Source organism: Sinocyclocheilus grahami, unplaced genomic scaffold, assembly GCF_001515645.1.
Source record: "Sinocyclocheilus grahami isolate Dianchi unplaced genomic scaffold, SAMN03320097.WGS_v1.1 scaffold85.1, whole genome shotgun sequence".
NCBI lineage: Eukaryota > Metazoa > Chordata > Actinopteri > Cypriniformes > Cyprinidae > Sinocyclocheilus > Sinocyclocheilus grahami.
Genome location: NW_015505264.1, coordinates 1,446,935 through 1,464,347, shown reverse-complemented (window position 1 = coordinate 1,464,347; position 17,413 = coordinate 1,446,935). Strand labels below are relative to the sequence as shown.

Genomic DNA, 17,413 nt, shown 5'->3' with positions numbered 1-17,413 from the left:
AGGAGCTTAGTCTTTGCCAAGTTGACCTGTAGGTGATGTTCATTTATCCATGCCAAAATTATGTTCTCCAGGAAGCCTGAAATACGTGCAGCTACCATTGGATCATCTAGCTAAAATATGTTATAAGGAGAAGAGAAGGGGTTCAAGAACTGATCCCTGAGGAACCCCAGTGACCCAGTGACTTTGGATACCTCCCTTTATTACATATTATATAAAATATTTAAGTAAAGTGCCATATGCAAATATTTAAAGGGGTCATATGATGCTGCTAAAAAGAACATTATTTTGTGTATTTGGTGTAATGAAATGTGTTTATGCGGTTTGAGGTTCAAAAAACACATCATTTTCCACATACTGTACATTATTGTTTCTCCTCTATGCCCCGCCTTTCTGAAACGCGTCGATTTTTTCAAAGCTCATTGGTCTGAAAAAGCAAGGTGTGCTGTGATTGGCCAGCTATCCAGTGCGTTGTGATTGGCCGAATACCTCAAGCGTGTGACGGAAATGTTACGCCTCTTACCATATTGTGATGATGCCCTGTCAGGCCGGAGCGATGATTCAAAAACATGAAAACCCATTATAAACGAGGCATTCGTTGCATCCAGTGGGGACATAATTATGGATTATAATGACTTATACTGTCTTTTTACGCGTTGCGTTGCATTGCGCCACATAACCATAAAACCATGTCTGCATTTGTGATCGGAGAAATGACAAACAACAAGCCCTACTCTACACTGCCCAAAAAACTCGCTTTAAATATATAAAATATAAAAACTCTTTAAATATAAAAAACGTACTTACAGTCTTTGAGTCAGAACAGCCGGCATTGTAGTCTACTCTACCAGGATCAGGAAACGGTCCTCCATAAAATGCGCTGCACACATCTGAATATTTGGGTTGAACTGTTCTGGAACAGTGTTGTAAATACAACTTAACCACTGATTTCTAGTCGTGTCCATTTTTGGAAGGCCAAACAAAGTAGTTTCGCTTTCACAACGAAACACATGGCGGCCGGCCTAGAGTGAGCAGAGGCCGGGGGCTAGAGTGAGCAGAGGCGATGGGCTTGAGAACGGTGCGGCTGTCGGATTCGACAAAGGAGCGTCCGGAGGGCTTGCGGCAACCACATGTGACGACCCCGGGCTGGACTCCGCTTCGTCCACGATGAAAGCAAAAGTTGTTGTATTTCCTCAGCAACCAGCACGGATCAGCTCCAGGCATGACGAAGCGGATATCGTCCTCATTTGGAAGGCCAAACAAAGTAGTTTCACTTTCACAACGAAACACACAGTGCCTTCAGGGGCAGCAACAACAATACTACAGCGAGAATAAAAGTTACGCCTTCTTTCTTTGCATGAACATTTGGGCGGCGTTATGCAAATCTTCCCAGATAGTGACGTAGGTATGTGGGGGCGTGTTAGAACGAGCCGTTTTAGGTAGGTGTGCCTGACTCTTAACTTTTATAAAGAATATCTCTTTGGATTTGAGATTTTAGTCTTTGCAACTTTACCGATCTTCTTTATGCACCAAGAGCTTGTAACACTCCAAAGAGAAAGAAAAAATTGAAATCGCATCATATGACCCCTTTAAATATTAATATTAAAATATTAGTTTGCCTAAAATATTAACGTTTTATATCAATCAATTTTAAATAATAAATAAAGTGTTATAGCTACAGTAACAATAAAGTTATAATATTGACATTTGAGAAGTTTTTGAGTTCTTCATCAAATTCAGTACATATGAAGTTATGGGAATTTGGACATAACCTATAAAAATAGGATAATAAAGTTAAGTCTTTCACTTAACAACAGCATGGTGTCTTTAAACATCTGAGTGTGCTGTTTTTAAACATCTCCTGGTGTTATTAAAATGCGGCTGAAAACCAGGAGGAAGCCAATATTGTGCGTTTTCAGAATTCAATTAAAGACACCAATTCATATCGGCAAACACCCCATTGAGAAGACAGATGAGCCCTTATATTGAGTCAGACCCCAGTCTATTTGGAGCAAGGAGATCAGCAGGCTCTCTGAGCCTCTTTAAACTCATTTATAGTACTGACAACCTTTATTGATATCGCCTCACAGCTGACCAGAATAGACTATATCTGTTGACGACGATGCGCAGCTTAACGGCGTCATTGTTAACAGCACTGCCGTAATCCGATGCAATTACAAGGATGAAAGTGAAGTGTCTTATGGCATTGTGAGTAACAAATGAGGTAAAGAGTTGAATGAGCTTGAATGGAGAGTCAAATGATACTCTGTTAGAGTATTAAACCTATCAGGAGCAAGATGTAATGTTTCTCTGACTCTCTGAAGTGTGTCAGGTTTTTTCTTTAGAACCGCTGGTAAACATATGACACATCATATGCCTTATACACCAGTGAAAACCACACGAAGCGCTAGTATGGATTCGATGTGCCGGGCCCACGGCACTTCCTGTGTTTCATTACGTGGCATGTTTTGTTATCCACTTCCGGACATTGATTTGAAATCGTAGTGACATCGATGACCACGAGCGAATTTGTGAATTTTGCGGCGAGGTGGTATGTTGGATTTGTGTCAGTAAGCAGCCACATGTCATGATGGGACTTGACACCGGGCCTGAAGGGAGGAGGAAAATGGCTCTGCTTTATTTTGTGGAGAAACGCTTAAGCTTTTGACCTCATCATTTGTTTGAACGCTTCATACAATCGATCAGAATGAGAACTCCCACGCAGCAGATAAAGTATTCAGTCTGAAACATCAATGAATGTCAGGAATTGCTTCATAGAGGTGTTTTGTCTAACTTTTAGGATCACACAGACGTGGGGCGAATATAATAATAATTAATTTACCGAGTGAATCACCGGCGTAAATTTGAGTGGATTAGGGACTAGGTGCGTTGAGGAGCTCGAAATAGAACCAAGATGTCTGCCGCCTTCTTCATCTGTCAGCTTTATTGTAGATGGATGCAGTCATTATCCATAATAACGTTATTCTTGGGATGAATCCACTCTTCTTGTTAACCGTCAGCCTTATTCCCCTGAGCCTTCCCCATCCCACATATCATAAATGTAATGGCGCTTTCCAAAAATAGGGTGCAAATTGGTGCCCCATGACTTTTTTTAAAAACCGTTACAGGCACAAATTCCATGCTTTTATTGTAAGAACTGGAAATGTTAGATAACCATGAAATGTTAGTTAGTTCAAAACACATCAAATGTGTGTATCCCTCCTTTGGCCTCTCCATATTTCTTGATTTTATGATTGTATCCAACAATTATAATCACACAACAATGTCCTAATTTTGACCTGATTTATTGAATTTTCATTCATTGTAATATTTTACTTTATTTTATATAAAAGAATAAAACATAAAACAGTTCATACACTGAAAAAAATTGTGTACATTAAAAAAAATGTAAGCCTTTTTAATGTATGCAATTTAATTAATAGTACAATTCCATCAAATTGAATTGAATAATCCTTATGTATTTTAATTGAATAATTGAGTAAGGATTGTTCAATTAATCAGTTCAAATATGTAAGGATTATTCAATTCAATTTGATGGAATTTTACTATTAATTAAATTGCGTAAATCTATTTTTATTTTGTTTATTTATTTAAAAATTGCGTAAATCTTAAAAAAGTTTTTTTTTGAGTGTAGGATTTACTTTTCACTCAAAAATTGCTCAAATATACTAAAATTCTAAATTCTACACTATATGTTTTCAGTGTATGAGATGTTTCTATTCTATTCTTTTTATATAAAGTAAAATACTACAATGAATTGAATGCAATTCAACATATTAGGTCAACATTTTGCGATTTGTGATCTAATCATTTCTGAGTGAAAATTGTTTCAAAGTAAAATTTACACTGCTGTTTTCAGTGTATGAGCTGTTAAATGGTCTGTTTTTTTTATATATATATATAACAAAACAATTTCTTTCACTGATCATCTGTTCAGAAAAAAAAGCATTTTCAAACCTTGGTTTGTATCCTATTCATTGAAAGTGCCTAATAATTCTTATTTTTGCATGGTGAAAATGTTTACAACCAATTCACTTCTTTTTTCTATTTTTATGGAAACCTACATGTCTGGATGAAAGGACAAAGCAACAACATGGAATTTCCATTCAAACCTTTTGGGAAACATGTAACCTCTATTTCTTTACACTTGTTAGCATGTATTGTCTAGAAGCTGATTGGGACGCTGTCTGATTGGCATTCTGAAAGCAGGTGTAAAGGGGCTGGGGCCAAGTGTTCCATCTCCCAGCCTCCCTCATGGCCAGAGCAGAGCTAGGGGGGAGGACAGCACTTGACAGCAGTGACTGCGAGAGTGACGTGGTCCTGCCGCTGAGCATCTGTAATCACCGGGACCCAAAGCTCTGTCTGTGCTGCCTGGATAAGTGACACCCACTAGAACATCGCCTGAAGTTCACCACGCCTGTGTGCCTGTGGCTGCAACAACTGAACAACCTGCGCTTTAGTGTGACGTAGGCTATTTGATCGATTTTACTTGGAATGTGATCAAATGATTGATTATTGCAGTCACACCACTTTAAAATGCATCTTTGGTCATTAGAGATAAATATTCAATTAAGCAAAGATCAATAATGTGACCAAATATTCAAACTCAGTCAGTGAAATGCCACATTTGGCCAAACACTTAAGATTATAGATTTATGACAGAAAAGTATAAAGTTGTATAATTTGAATTGAGTCAGTGTAAGAAGTATTTAATAAATTCAAGGGCTTTTACTTTTTTTCTGTCAGTTATTTTAATTGAGTGTCATTTTGTCAGTTGACGTTTGTCGCGTAATTTGGCGCCCTCAGCTAACCGTCAAGCACAAATAAGGCTAATTTGGCGTCCTCAGTTAACAGTCTGAACTGTCTGAATCACAATTTAAACCAAACACTACAGGGTTTAGTAATATATTTCTGATATGTAAATCTATAAAAAGTAATAAATTGTAACAATACTCATGCTTTGTCTAGGTATGATCCCATGGCGATCTTAACTGGAAGCGCTCGAGTTGCCATGGTTACTTCGTCGGTTGAACGGGACTTCTGTTCGCGAAAGTCTGTTTAGTAACTTACAAATCTAACTTTTACGGAACTTTTGTTAAATAAAATACGTACTTTTAAGACCCTTTCCCTAAACGTTTATTTTGACTTCCTTTGAGGGGTTTCAAGTCGTAATTATGGAGCCTCGTAATATGTTTCATATTTTAGATTATAAAGACATAAAGCTTTCAAATATTAACTATAGGACAGTGTTCTAAATATTCCAAAAAGATGGGAGAAGATCAATATAGAGGATCCTAAAATAGCCCTGGTTTTATATGCATCTTCTTTCACACACATACACACTCAAGGACTCACACACACACCTCGATGACTCATTCAAACCGAAAACTGTTCACTTACGTTCATTCAAGTCAACTCTCTCTCCCCTCTGCGCAGACGCAAGCTACTAAATGCGTGACACTTGTCGCTGGCCGTGCCTATATAAACGCAAACTCCAGCCTTCCTTTGAAGAAGTCCTAAAAGTAATAACTTGGTAGGCACCAACTGGAAGACAGACGCTCCTCGCAAAGTTCAAAAACCATCCAAGGATATATCATTTACGCACAGGTACGCAACATCTTATCTGGAATAAGACTGCTGATATTGAGGTAGCCTAGTAAACGTTACGTAATAACATCTTACACTGATAATCTTTATTCTAGTTAGTTTGTATTGCTGTAGATGAGTCCTCGTGTTTTGCGCACAATGAGGCACTGAGCTCTCCAACTTTAAAGCGCGCGTAAATGCCCAAGTGGACTTAGAAATATACATTTGTGCAATGCAATTATGAATGCGAATGTGCAGTAACAAATTGCATCTGTCAAGATTTGAGCTTTGTCCCAGGGTGCGCAAAACAGTTGCTGAGAAGTTGAAATCGTGCGCATAATTGACTCACTTCTCCCGCAGATTCTCCTCGCCACTTTTTGACATGAAGCTCAATTTTCTCGTCACCACCGTGGCTCTGCTCGTTGCCTTTCCACCACCGTATGAATGTAGAGCCATCGAAAGCAGCTCCAACCAGCAAGCCACGGACCCCGATGGAGAGCGACAGTCCCCGCCGGTTTTGGCACGCTTAGGGGAGGAGTACTTCATCCGGCTCGGTAACAGAAACCAGAATTCTCCCCGATCCCCAGGCGACAGCTTCCCCGAGACATCCCAGTATTCCAAAAGAGCACTGCAGCTCCAGTTAACGCAGCGTCTGTTGGAGGGGAAAGTTGGAAACATCGGCCGCTTGGATGGCAATTACGCGCTCCGGGCGCTCGATTCAGTGGAGAGAGAGCGCAGGTCGGAGGAGCCACCGATTTCCCTGGATCTGACCTTTCATCTGCTACGAGAAGTACTGGAGATGGCCAGAGCCGAACAAATGGCCCAGCAAGCTCACAGCAACCGCAAAATGATGGAAATATTCGGGAAGTAACCATGAGCAAACCCATCAGCCAAAGATATTTTTACATTTAGCACAAACATGAATATTCTGTACCATAGTGCTGCTTTTCCATCATGATCTATTTATACCGGTGACTTATTTATTTGTAGATATTTCAATGAAGGCGAATAGAGTACAGTAGGTGTATATGAAGCGCTGTCATCACTCTCCATCAATGTTATTGTATAAGTGATCATTCAGAACTGTAGATTAAGAAAACGTTTGAGTTTCTTAAAAAAATACTATTTTCCAGTACTGTATTATTTTATCTGACAGACTTGAGTTTCATTGTGACATACAGTACATTGTCTAAGTTTGTTAATAAACTAATGAGCAACCATTAATTTTTGTTGTGCAAGAGAATGTCTTATATTTATATTTTTCAATAAAACTTTGAAAGCCAGTTTGACACCTCTTGTCTAGATTATTGACATGAAAAAGGGATTAAATAATTAAAAATACCTCTACTTATATTTCACAGTCATCAAGTGTATTTATCAATGCATGAACATGTTTTCAATATGTCTGCAAACTTCTAACTTTAAGAATCAATAAATGAGGGTAATCCAAAGATGATTGACAGCCAAGGCATCTTGTTCCTGAGTGGTTTAACCAGGGGTAGAACAATTCTTTATATAAAATATTTAATCTATAATTTATTAATTACAATTAAAAAGGGTAAACATTCTTATATTACAAGAATGTAATTTTTACCACATACCTTCAAAAAATGGAACCTAAAAACAAGCTCAAAAACAAGTCATAAACACATATATGGTACCTCAGAATATATTGCACATATACACTGAATCATTCAATCAATATACTTGCTGAAGCTCAATGACACTAATGTACTTTTTCAAAAAAAGACATCAAAATAGAATTTTTCCTGGACTTGGCAGCGTGTCGTGGGGGGGGGGGGGGTTCCCTGAGTAGACATGACCATTATGACAAAGGCAACTGATTATCAAATGCAGTATAAACACTGGTGCTGACTGAAACGTTTCACACCAAACCAAATAACTGATGAGTGGTGACTCATTCTATACAGCAACTGGAGAGCTTGGGTGTAGTTTCACTGAACCATGTCCTAAAGTCAACGGCTGAAGCACATCCAAATCCGATCAATAACTCAAATGTGCACTAACAAGGCACTCAGAACATTTCAACCTTATGTTTTTTACGTAGCACCACAGAATGCACATCACTTCGACTAGGATTCATTCATTGCAAAGGTGGAAGCCACACATGGTGAGCCGAGTGTTGTTTTGGGGTTGTGCTCCCTGGACCTCATTAAGTTGGTTGTAGCCATTCTCTGTGTGAAGCCAGCAACAGAAGCACATCCTGTCACTGATCACCCTCCACTGGGCCAGAATATATGGATTACGCAATGTCCTGGCATCGTTATTTCAGCTCGACCACCGAGATGTGCGAACAACACTTATTTACTCTTCGCCTACAAGACCAGGGGAAGACAATCCTGTGAGCAAAGAGACGAGGCGATTACTTCCACGGATGTTCCTTCATGTAGATTAGGCATCTGCTGTATATGTGATACACCAATGCTTTTGGAACTGAACTGGATGCTGATTTGAATTAAATCTGTTACAAATGATTACACTACATGAGGGTAACCTTTTATTTGACGTTGACGTTTATAAATATGAAATCCAGAGAACATTTCAAGCGAATCATGTCATTCATAACTCAAATACCACTGCCGTGCCAACTGCAATGAAATACCACGCGAACACTCCCTACGCAGTAAACAACACCACAAATCTTGGAAGGGTTTCTTAAGTCATCTCCAATTATATTTAGTCATCTAGTGACTTTTCTTAAGCAGTTACTGAAACAGAAACAGTACCAGCACTGGTAAAATAGTCTGTTTTTAAAATGTAGGTGTCCATATTGTTTTGTATATGCCAACAGCTTGCAAAATGAATGCTGGATCAATATTTGTGTTGGCATGTGCACTTTGTGGAGTTAGGATGATGTGGTGGGTCTGCGTGTGCTCAGGGGTTGTGGGGGAAGAAGGGGCGGAAGGGCTTCATTCAGTGAGTCCACTTCTCCCGAGGCTGTTTGCCATGCTCGGCCGTCCGCATCGACAGCCACCTCATCCTCGTCCTCCTCCTCTTCATCATCCTCTGCAAACAATGAGAGTTTAAAGGAATACTTCACCCAAAAATCCAAATTTGTGGAAAATGTACTCACCCTCGGGCCATCTAAGATTTAAATGAGTTTGTTACTTCATCGTAACAGATTTGGAGAAATTTAGCATTACATAACTTGCTCACCAATAGATCATCTGCAGTGAATGGGTGCCGTCAGAATGAGAGTCCAAACAGCTGATTAAAACATTACAATAATCCATAAGTAATCCACATGACTCCAGCCTATCGGTTAACATCTTGTGAAGTGAAAAGCTGTGTTTGTAAGAAATAATCCTTAAGGTGTTTTAACTTTAAACGGGCCAAAATACCAGTCTATAATCCATAATAACGCTTCCTCCAGTTAAAAAGTTCACTGCGTGTTGTCATCTCGCATCAAAATTCACTGACATATTTGTTTTCAGCGCTATCAAACGATTGATTAATCACATCCAAAATAAACGTTTTTGTCTACATAATATATGTATGTGTACTGTGTATAATTATGTATATATAAATACACACATACAGTATATATTTTGAAAATATTTACATGTGTTTACTTGTATTAATTTATATTCATATAATTTATATTATATAAAAATATTTTTTTTTCTTAAATATATACATGCATGTGTATGTATTTATATATACATAATAAATATACACAGTACACACCCATATGTTTTGCAAACAAAAACTTTTATTTTGGATGCGATTAATTGTTTGACAGCACTAATTTGTTTAGAACTGTTTTTTGCTTGTAAACGATGCTTGATTTCTGCATATTTCTCTCCTGTTTTAGACTTTTTCACTGGAGAAAGCAATATTATGAATAGAGAACTCGTGTTTTAGCCAGAAGCAAAGATTTTAAGATAAAAATGACTTGATGGATTTGTTTCTTACAAACATGCAGCTTTTAACTTTACAAGACGTTAATTGATGAACTGGAGTTGTGTGGATTACTTATTGTGATGTTTTTATCAGCTGTTTGGACTCTCATTCTGACGGCACCCATTCACTGATGAGGATCTATTGGTGAGCAAGAGATGTAATGCTAAATTTCTCCAAATCTGTTATGATGGAAAAAACTAACTCATTTACATACTGAATGGCATGAAGGTGAGTAAACTTTTAGCAAATTTAGATTTTTAAGTGAACTATTCCTTTCACATATGAAATGGAAAGGTGCATTTTCTCGACCCAATCTGAACATGAAGATACCATCAACCTCATACTGATTATATACAATACTGACAGTTTTTACACCATGTTTCTGATTGAGTTTAGTAAATTTGACTGACAAATCTGATTAATATACTGAAAAGCAAGGCTGGCTTTTGAACTGGCTGCTCATTGAGTCACAGTCTGAAAACATGCTTAAGAGGCTTCTAAACAGCACATGAAAACGTTATTTTCAAAATCAATTCAACAAGCTAACTTGATTTAAACCCACACATGTTGATAGTCAAAGTTGAATCAGGTTAATGAGCATTTCAGGTGAGTTGTACCTCTGGCGAAGTCAATATTGCGTAGGGCCCTGTCCTCTCTTTTGAAGCTTACAGAGTAATGATCCATGTTCTCATAGCCGCGCTCCACTCTCTCCAGGTGCGAGGTATTCGATGCCTCTGCAATTCTAGCAAACAAGAAATCAATTTGTGTGTTTGTTCAAAATACACATTAATGTCGCAGAAAGGATCAACACTTACTTTTGCAAGAGGGGTTTGGTATTCTGTATGGCATGTGTGAAAGAAAAAGAGATTATTTATTGATAACACAAATTATGTATAAAATATACTGAATTTCTGCAGGGTTCCCACAAATTTTTATCAATCTTTTTTTTTTAATATCATTCAGCGCTTACATGGATTTCCATGCCAGTCTTTTGAATACATGGATTTAAACAATTATAATGAATAGTGTATGAATGCCTCCAATAAGACCCTCAACAGACAGACTAATATTTTCACTCTGGTTTGCAGGCATGTTTTTCTTTTACTTTTACAGCATTTACAAAAAGAAATGTCTAGACGATTAAATATTTTAGAGCAAACTAGAAAATAGCATATTTACAAAAGGAATTCCCATGATTTAAAATTTTTCCAGGCAATTTTTAAATAAAATAAAAATAAAAATAAACTTTTTTAAAGGGTTAGTTCACCCAAAAATGAAAATCCTGTCATTAATTACTCACCGTCATGCCGTTCCAAACCCGTAAGACCTTCGTTCATCTTCGTAACACAAATTAAGATATTTTTGATGGAATCTGAGAGCTCTCTGACCTTCCCATTGACAGCAAGTGTACTTACACGATCAAGACTCAGAAACGTAGCAAGGACATTGGTAAAATAATTCATGTGACATCAGGGGTTCAACCGTAATTTTACGAAGCTACGAGAATTCTGTGTCAGCTGCGCCACACGGATAGGTTTTCTATGTTGTTTACGCTTTGACGCAGCTGACACAGAACAGCATACGTTGTTTACGTTCAGTGGAAACTCTCCAAAATGGCGCCAGGGTGGAGACGAATTCTTGAATAAAGTCGTTATTTTTGTTTTCTTTTGCGCACAAAATTTATTCTCGTAGCTTCGTAAAATTATGGTTGAACCCCTGATGTCACATGGATTATTTTACCGATCACCTTGCTACGTTTCTGAGCCTTGATCATGTAAGGACCCTTGCTGAGGGAGGGTAAGAGAGCTCTCGGGATGCATCAAAAATATCTTAATTTGTGTTCCAAAGATGAACGAAGGTCTTACAGGTTTGGAACAACATGAGGGTGAGTAATTAATGACAGAATTTTCATTTTTGGGTGAACTATCCCTTTAAATAAAATGTGCTTTTTAAAAATTAAAAATAAATCCATTATTGTGTTAACTCTGTTTCTATAAACTATTGTAGGCATAAAGAACCTGTAAGAAAACAGCCATCTCAGGTTCTTCCAGTGTCTGGATTCCTGTCTCCATGATTTTGGTCATGGACTCCAGATGATCTCCATACTTCCTTGTGAGGCGACGTATGTAATTCAGTTTCTCTTCCTGTTCAGCGTTCACTTTCACATTCATCTCTCTCTTCCTGTCCTCCAGGATGGCGTACAAATGGTCAAACTTTTCACACACCTTGGATTTTTGTCGCCTGCCATTTTCCTGTAAATATATAAAAAATGAAAATAAAATAAATTATATTACATTTATATTCTAAAAATATAATATATTTATATTATATACACTACTGTTCAAATTTTTGGGGAGTCAATTAAGAGTTGTTTTTTTAAGAAATTTATATATTTACTCAGGAGGATAAATAAAATTGATCTGAAGTGACAGGATGTTACACAATTTTATAATATTACACAATTTCAAATAAATCTGTTCTTTTTTCTATTCTAATCAAAGAATCCTGAAGAAAATGTATCAAAGATTCAACTGTTTTCAACATTAATAATAAGAAGAAATGTATCTTAAACCGCAAATCAGCATGATTTCTGAAGGATCATGTGACACTGAATACTGAAGTAATGACTGCTAAAAATTCAGCTTTGCCATTACATTAATAAATTACAATTAAAATATATGAAAATAGAAAATCTTTTTTCCCCCCATCAAATAAATGCAGCCTAGGTAAGCATAAGAGTCTTCTTTATTAAAATCTTAAGGACTCCAAACTTTATTTAAGCGGTATATAGCATATGATCATATAATTTTACAAAAGAATGCCACTTTATAGGCTACTATTGTGCGATTGGAACACAGCCAGAATGTTTGATGTAAATAGCTAACTATGGACTACCACAGTTTAAGATTAAGGTTTATGTGTAAAAATAGTCTCTAAACCAATAGTTTGACTACCTGCTTCTCTAACCCTCAACCTTGCTCACAATGACGTTCTGTCAGAGAAGCCATATGCTCAACAGAGACGGCTCATTTCTGCCTGCTTGTCAATCATGGAGCCTCTGTGAATGCAACTGTGAGGTCTGGAGAGAATCCAGCTTCCTGCCTGCCTGGCTCGTCGATGCCAGAGCGTGTGTATCTTTTGTCAGAGGAAGCGTTCTTACGTTCCTCATCAATAATCCTGCTCTTATGCCAGGCTTTTGGGAGGGAGAAGCCCTCACACAGTGTGACTAACCTCTATGCTTCTGCAGGTCTCCTCCAACTGACTGATGATGCCTTGGATTCTGTCATTATTGCCCACCATCATTGCTATTCTATCCGAGAGCTCTGTCTGGAGATGAGGACGTGCGTAAGCATATTAACACACAACTGTAAAAATATATGCTGCACACACAAGCACATAAACACTGACGCAAACTCTGGCGTACTTATGCAGACAAACATAAATATTAATATGCCTGGAAAGTGCAAGAGTTTTTACCTTTTGCGTCTGGTAAATACTGTTAAGAGGGGCCACTTCACAGTCCTTATGGGCGCCGAACACTTTACACATAGAACAAGTGGGAACGCTGCAAGTCACGCAGTAAATGTTAATTTTCTCATCCTCATGGACTTCACATATCGGCTGGTCAACCTTCTGTTCAGGAGAAGGTCTGCTGCTTTGGAGAATAACAGATCCATGAGTATCAAAGTCTGACATCTGAGGTTAAACAGTATATAATGAAACAGATTCTAAGGTTCGAAACCTTTCGGCTTTTGCCTCAGATGTGGTCAGGACTTCAAATTAATGCTTAATGAAATAACTACAGAGTTCACAAGTAGATTTGTCACGATAACAACTTTTTGTTGTGCGATATATTGCCCCAGAAATAATTGCGATAAGCGATATTATTGTCATTTTAAAGACCATTTTATGCCACTGAATATATAATCATAATACAACAAACTTTTCATTTTTAAGAATATTTAGATCATGGAAATTAAGTATCAAAATATTAGATATCTTATAAAACCTGAATAAATGGTAAATAAACATTTTCTAACAAAAAGTGCAAAGTAACAAGTAGAAAAAAAGAAAAATGCACAAAGAACTTGTATGGAGATTTTTCCATCTACAGATTTTTCCCTGACCTTCTTTTCTCTGTAAATTAAGGGTGCACACTATTGCTGAAAAACACAATCACTACTTAGCAGTCAGATGTCCGTATGCACAAAGGCACAGATCCTTAAACAAGACCATATCTGCAGATGAAACTTTGTTTGTAGAAGCATTTTTTAAAATTTGAACTAGCACCTCATGACTACACCATGCTATGTACGAGAAGCTGCAAAAGACACTGGCGCAAGTGGAATGTACAAAACATGGTGACATTAGCCTAATTTTTAAGCATATATATTGGCCGATATATTGCGTCACCAAAAATTATTGAGGTCATGTACATATATTGCGCGATAAGTCTATATATTGATTATTGCGACAGGCCTATTCACAAGGCCATATTGAGGGTTTGTTATGTGTCTCAGGACGCCTAGGAGACTCAACACTGACTGGTGGAACTAAAAATAAATGTGTTGCCAGCTGACCGTCATCCTTAGCCTTCTGACCTGTCTGAGTAACAGGTCTTGGGAGCCACATGGACGCTAGGGAATCTGTCTTTTGCAGTGCAAAACACTGACTGATTTATAGAGCTTTAAAACATGAACCTCTCATTCAAAAGATTTTTTTGAGTTCATAAAGTGAAACGCTTAAGTGGGATGCAAAGTGACAGGGCGGTTGAGAACTTAATCGTTCAGCCTTGGGGAATTTCATTCTTAAAAGCATGTCTGCTCTTTTTTTTTTTTTTTTAAGGAAAAAAGGTTTTTTCATGCACTTTACTAAAAAGCCAAAGGATTATAACCTCTACAATAGGGGTAACTATGGAAGCCCATTTCCAACACATAAGAAAAAAATCATGCTTTGGTAATCAATCATAATATAATATAATATAATATGATATAATATAATATAATATAATATATGTAATTATAATTTTTTTTTTTTTAAAGTCATAATTTTGACGCCCATTTGGAAGCCCATTTCCACCACATAGGAAAAGGAATCATGCAGGTTTTTTTTAAAAGTAATTATTATTTAAAAAGTTAAAAAAATGTCAGTTGTCAAATTTTAACTTTATATCTTATAATTATGATGATTTACCAAAGCATGATTTTATTTTCTTTATGTGGTGGAAATGGGCTTCTGTCTGTAAATTATAGCCTAATAATAGAAATCATATTAGTTTAGACATTAATTGATTAAATGTTTTAGTCTACAGAGCTTCAGACTAAACACAAATGAATAGGAAGAAGTTATTGGCTCCTAAACAGCAGCATTTATAACCAATATATATTGTTATTTCATTATATTAGAATACAATACAATAATTCCAAAACGCTGTTGAGATTATGTAACTACTAAAATTAATGATGTTAATCTCAGGAACCTAAGGTACACATCACAGCAACAGTTTATAAATCGGGTATAATTGAAAAATGACTCGCGGTTCATGAGTCATTTTTATACTTGGTAACGAATCAGCCCGCTAAAATAGTTATGACTGACTCATTAAAAAGAACCGATACATAAGAGTCGAGCATCACGACTGGTGTGCAAGAAATGCTGCTGCGCACTCGCAGGAAAACAACGTTTTTCGAAATGTCGCCAGCTATATTTTTAATCACTGTCGCCAATTTTGGGTCACAACTGGTAACATTTCACTCGCAGTCTGGAGCCCTGGACTATATTTGTAGCCTACATTTCTCTTGAACATTGTCATCACACAAGGGATCTTGTTAAACCATACGGACATCCTATTAGAGCTTCCCGAGGTGTTTGTTTCTCAGCTCTAACCTGATATACTCCTGCTTGTACATGTCAATGATGTTTTCCACCAGAAGGTTTCTCTGCAGACCGTAGACCCCATGGCGGTCCAGCACAACTTCATGCCTGCAGGATGGACACCTGAAACGGCCACCTGACGCCGCTGTGCCTCCTCTGGTGGGAAGGTATGGATTTGAGGACTGGACAGGAAGTGTGGGACAGCAAATGAACAAAACACCTTATTTTTTTTTAGAGATTATTGAATGTTTATTTACAAATATTCATATATTTTAGCTTTCTGAGTATAGGTAGAACCCAAATAGCCTGTGTAAATAAAGGCGATTGAAGTGAAGCAACACTATATTAGACTAAATATTAGGCTATAACTACAGTAAAATAAAGCAATTTATATAACTGAAAAAAGTTTCTAAAAACCTCCACACAGTATAGGCTATAAAATAATTTATTTTCTAAAAGAGGGTAGCTATATCAATATTTTTTGTCATAAATGTTGTTGATAAACAAAAAATACTGAAACTGTACCTGGAAAATGTCATTAGCACATTTCCGGCAAAGATTGTGTTGACAAGGAAGAATCACAACCGGTTTCGTGAACGTTTCCAGACAAATGGGACAAATAAGCTGCTTCTCCAAGCTGTCCATCTTGATTTGACGAGCAACGGCTTCACTGAAGTTGAGAATGAGACCGTTTGGGATTGAGAAAATTAAATTGTCCCAGTTCTTGTGCACGGGGTGAAATCAGGCCCTCTCCATTGCCCAACCGCCTGTCTGTAGCCTCTATAATGAGGCTTGGCATTCCCCCACGCCAAGGCCCACTATCAGTGAGCGCTGTTTTTAGAAAGCCGCACGTCAGAGGTTGCCATGTTTACTTGCCCATATATGAAAATGATACTGTTGACTCAACGTGCATCTCTTAAACGCAATAAACACAGAAAAGTAAAAAAAAAAAACATTCATTAAATACATGTACTACAAATTCTACTCAGTGGAATTGAAATCTTGCTTCTCTAATCTTTTTGCATTCTATCTATTTGTTTTCTTTTTATTTATGATACAATTATAATTCTGACTTCTTCTGATTAACAAAAGCAAAAAAGGCCTCTAACACTAGCTTGCTCTATTCTTTTTTCTATTCTATCGATTTTCTTTTTATTTATGATACAATTATAATTCTGACTTCTTCTGATTAACAAAAGCAAAAAAGGCCTCTAACACTAGCTTGCTCTATTCTTTTTTCTATTCTATCGATTTTCTTTTTATTTATGATACAATTATAATTCTGACTTCTTCTGATTAACAAAAGCAAAAAAGGCCTCTAACACTAGCTTGCTCTATTCTTTTTTCTATTCTATCGATTTTCTTTTTATTTATTATATGATTTAAAAACCTTGCTATGTGTAGCTACTGCATTAAGCTGAGACTTGTAGCACTTGCTTATCATTGCTCTTTTATTGATTTTGATTGCTTCCATTGTCCTCATTTGTGAGTCGCTTTGGATAAAAGCGTCTGCTAAATGTCTAAATGTAAGTATACTTGGTTACAGTGCTTAAGTATTTTTTGGGAGTAGCCTATCTGTAGTTTACTTGAGTTTTTATATTTCTGTCAACTTTCAATTTACTCCACTACATTTCCTAATTAAAATGTATACTTTTACTCCGATACATTTCCTCGAAACATATTCGTTACTTAATACAAAATTAAAGTCAGAAGAACACAGACTACAAGAAATTTAAAGGGGTCATATGATGCTGCTAAAAAGAACATTATTTGGTGTATTTGGTGTAATGAAATGTGTTTATGCGGTTTACGGTTCAAAAAACACATTATTTTCCACATGATTGTTGCTCCTCTATGCCCTGCCTTTCTGAAACGTGTAGATTTTTACAAAGCTCATCGTTCTGAAAAGCAAGGTGTGCTCTGATTGGCCAGCTATCCAGTGCGTTGTGATTGGCCGAATACCTCAAGCGTGTGACGGAAATGTTACGCCCCTACCATATTGTGATGCCTT

The 17,413-nt window shown here is 37.1% G+C and overlaps 2 protein-coding genes across 3 annotated transcripts; one reads left to right on the top strand and one right to left on the bottom strand.

The window, feature by feature from the left end:
• Positions 1–5,531: 5,531 nt before the first annotated feature.
• Positions 5,532–6,716, top strand: LOC107586798 (corticoliberin-like). Its single transcript, XM_016274328.1, has 2 exons — positions 5,532–5,625; positions 5,965–6,716. Exon 2 carries the CDS (start codon positions 5,987–5,989, stop codon positions 6,473–6,475), a length of 489 nt encoding a protein of 162 aa, XP_016129814.1. The 5' UTR covers positions 5,532–5,625; positions 5,965–5,986; the 3' UTR covers positions 6,476–6,716.
• A 686-nt stretch (positions 6,717–7,402) lies between these two features.
• Positions 7,403–16,248, bottom strand: LOC107586797 (tripartite motif-containing protein 55-like). 2 transcript variants are annotated; one of them, XM_016274325.1, is made up of 8 exons: positions 15,928–16,248; positions 15,415–15,584; positions 13,006–13,183; positions 12,760–12,855; positions 11,547–11,780; positions 10,344–10,366; positions 10,146–10,270; positions 7,403–8,631 (listed from the first exon to the last, which is right to left on the bottom strand). In XM_016274325.1, the coding sequence occupies exons 1-8, from the start codon at positions 16,045–16,047 to the stop codon at positions 8,471–8,473; spliced, it is 1,107 nt and encodes a 368-aa protein (XP_016129811.1). In that variant the 5' UTR covers positions 16,048–16,248; the 3' UTR covers positions 7,403–8,470. The 2 variants fall into 2 exon arrangements, with proteins under 2 accessions (XP_016129811.1, XP_016129813.1); XM_016274327.1 differs by having other exon boundaries at positions 13,006–13,180.
• Between the last annotated feature and the right edge of the window lie 1,165 nt (positions 16,249–17,413).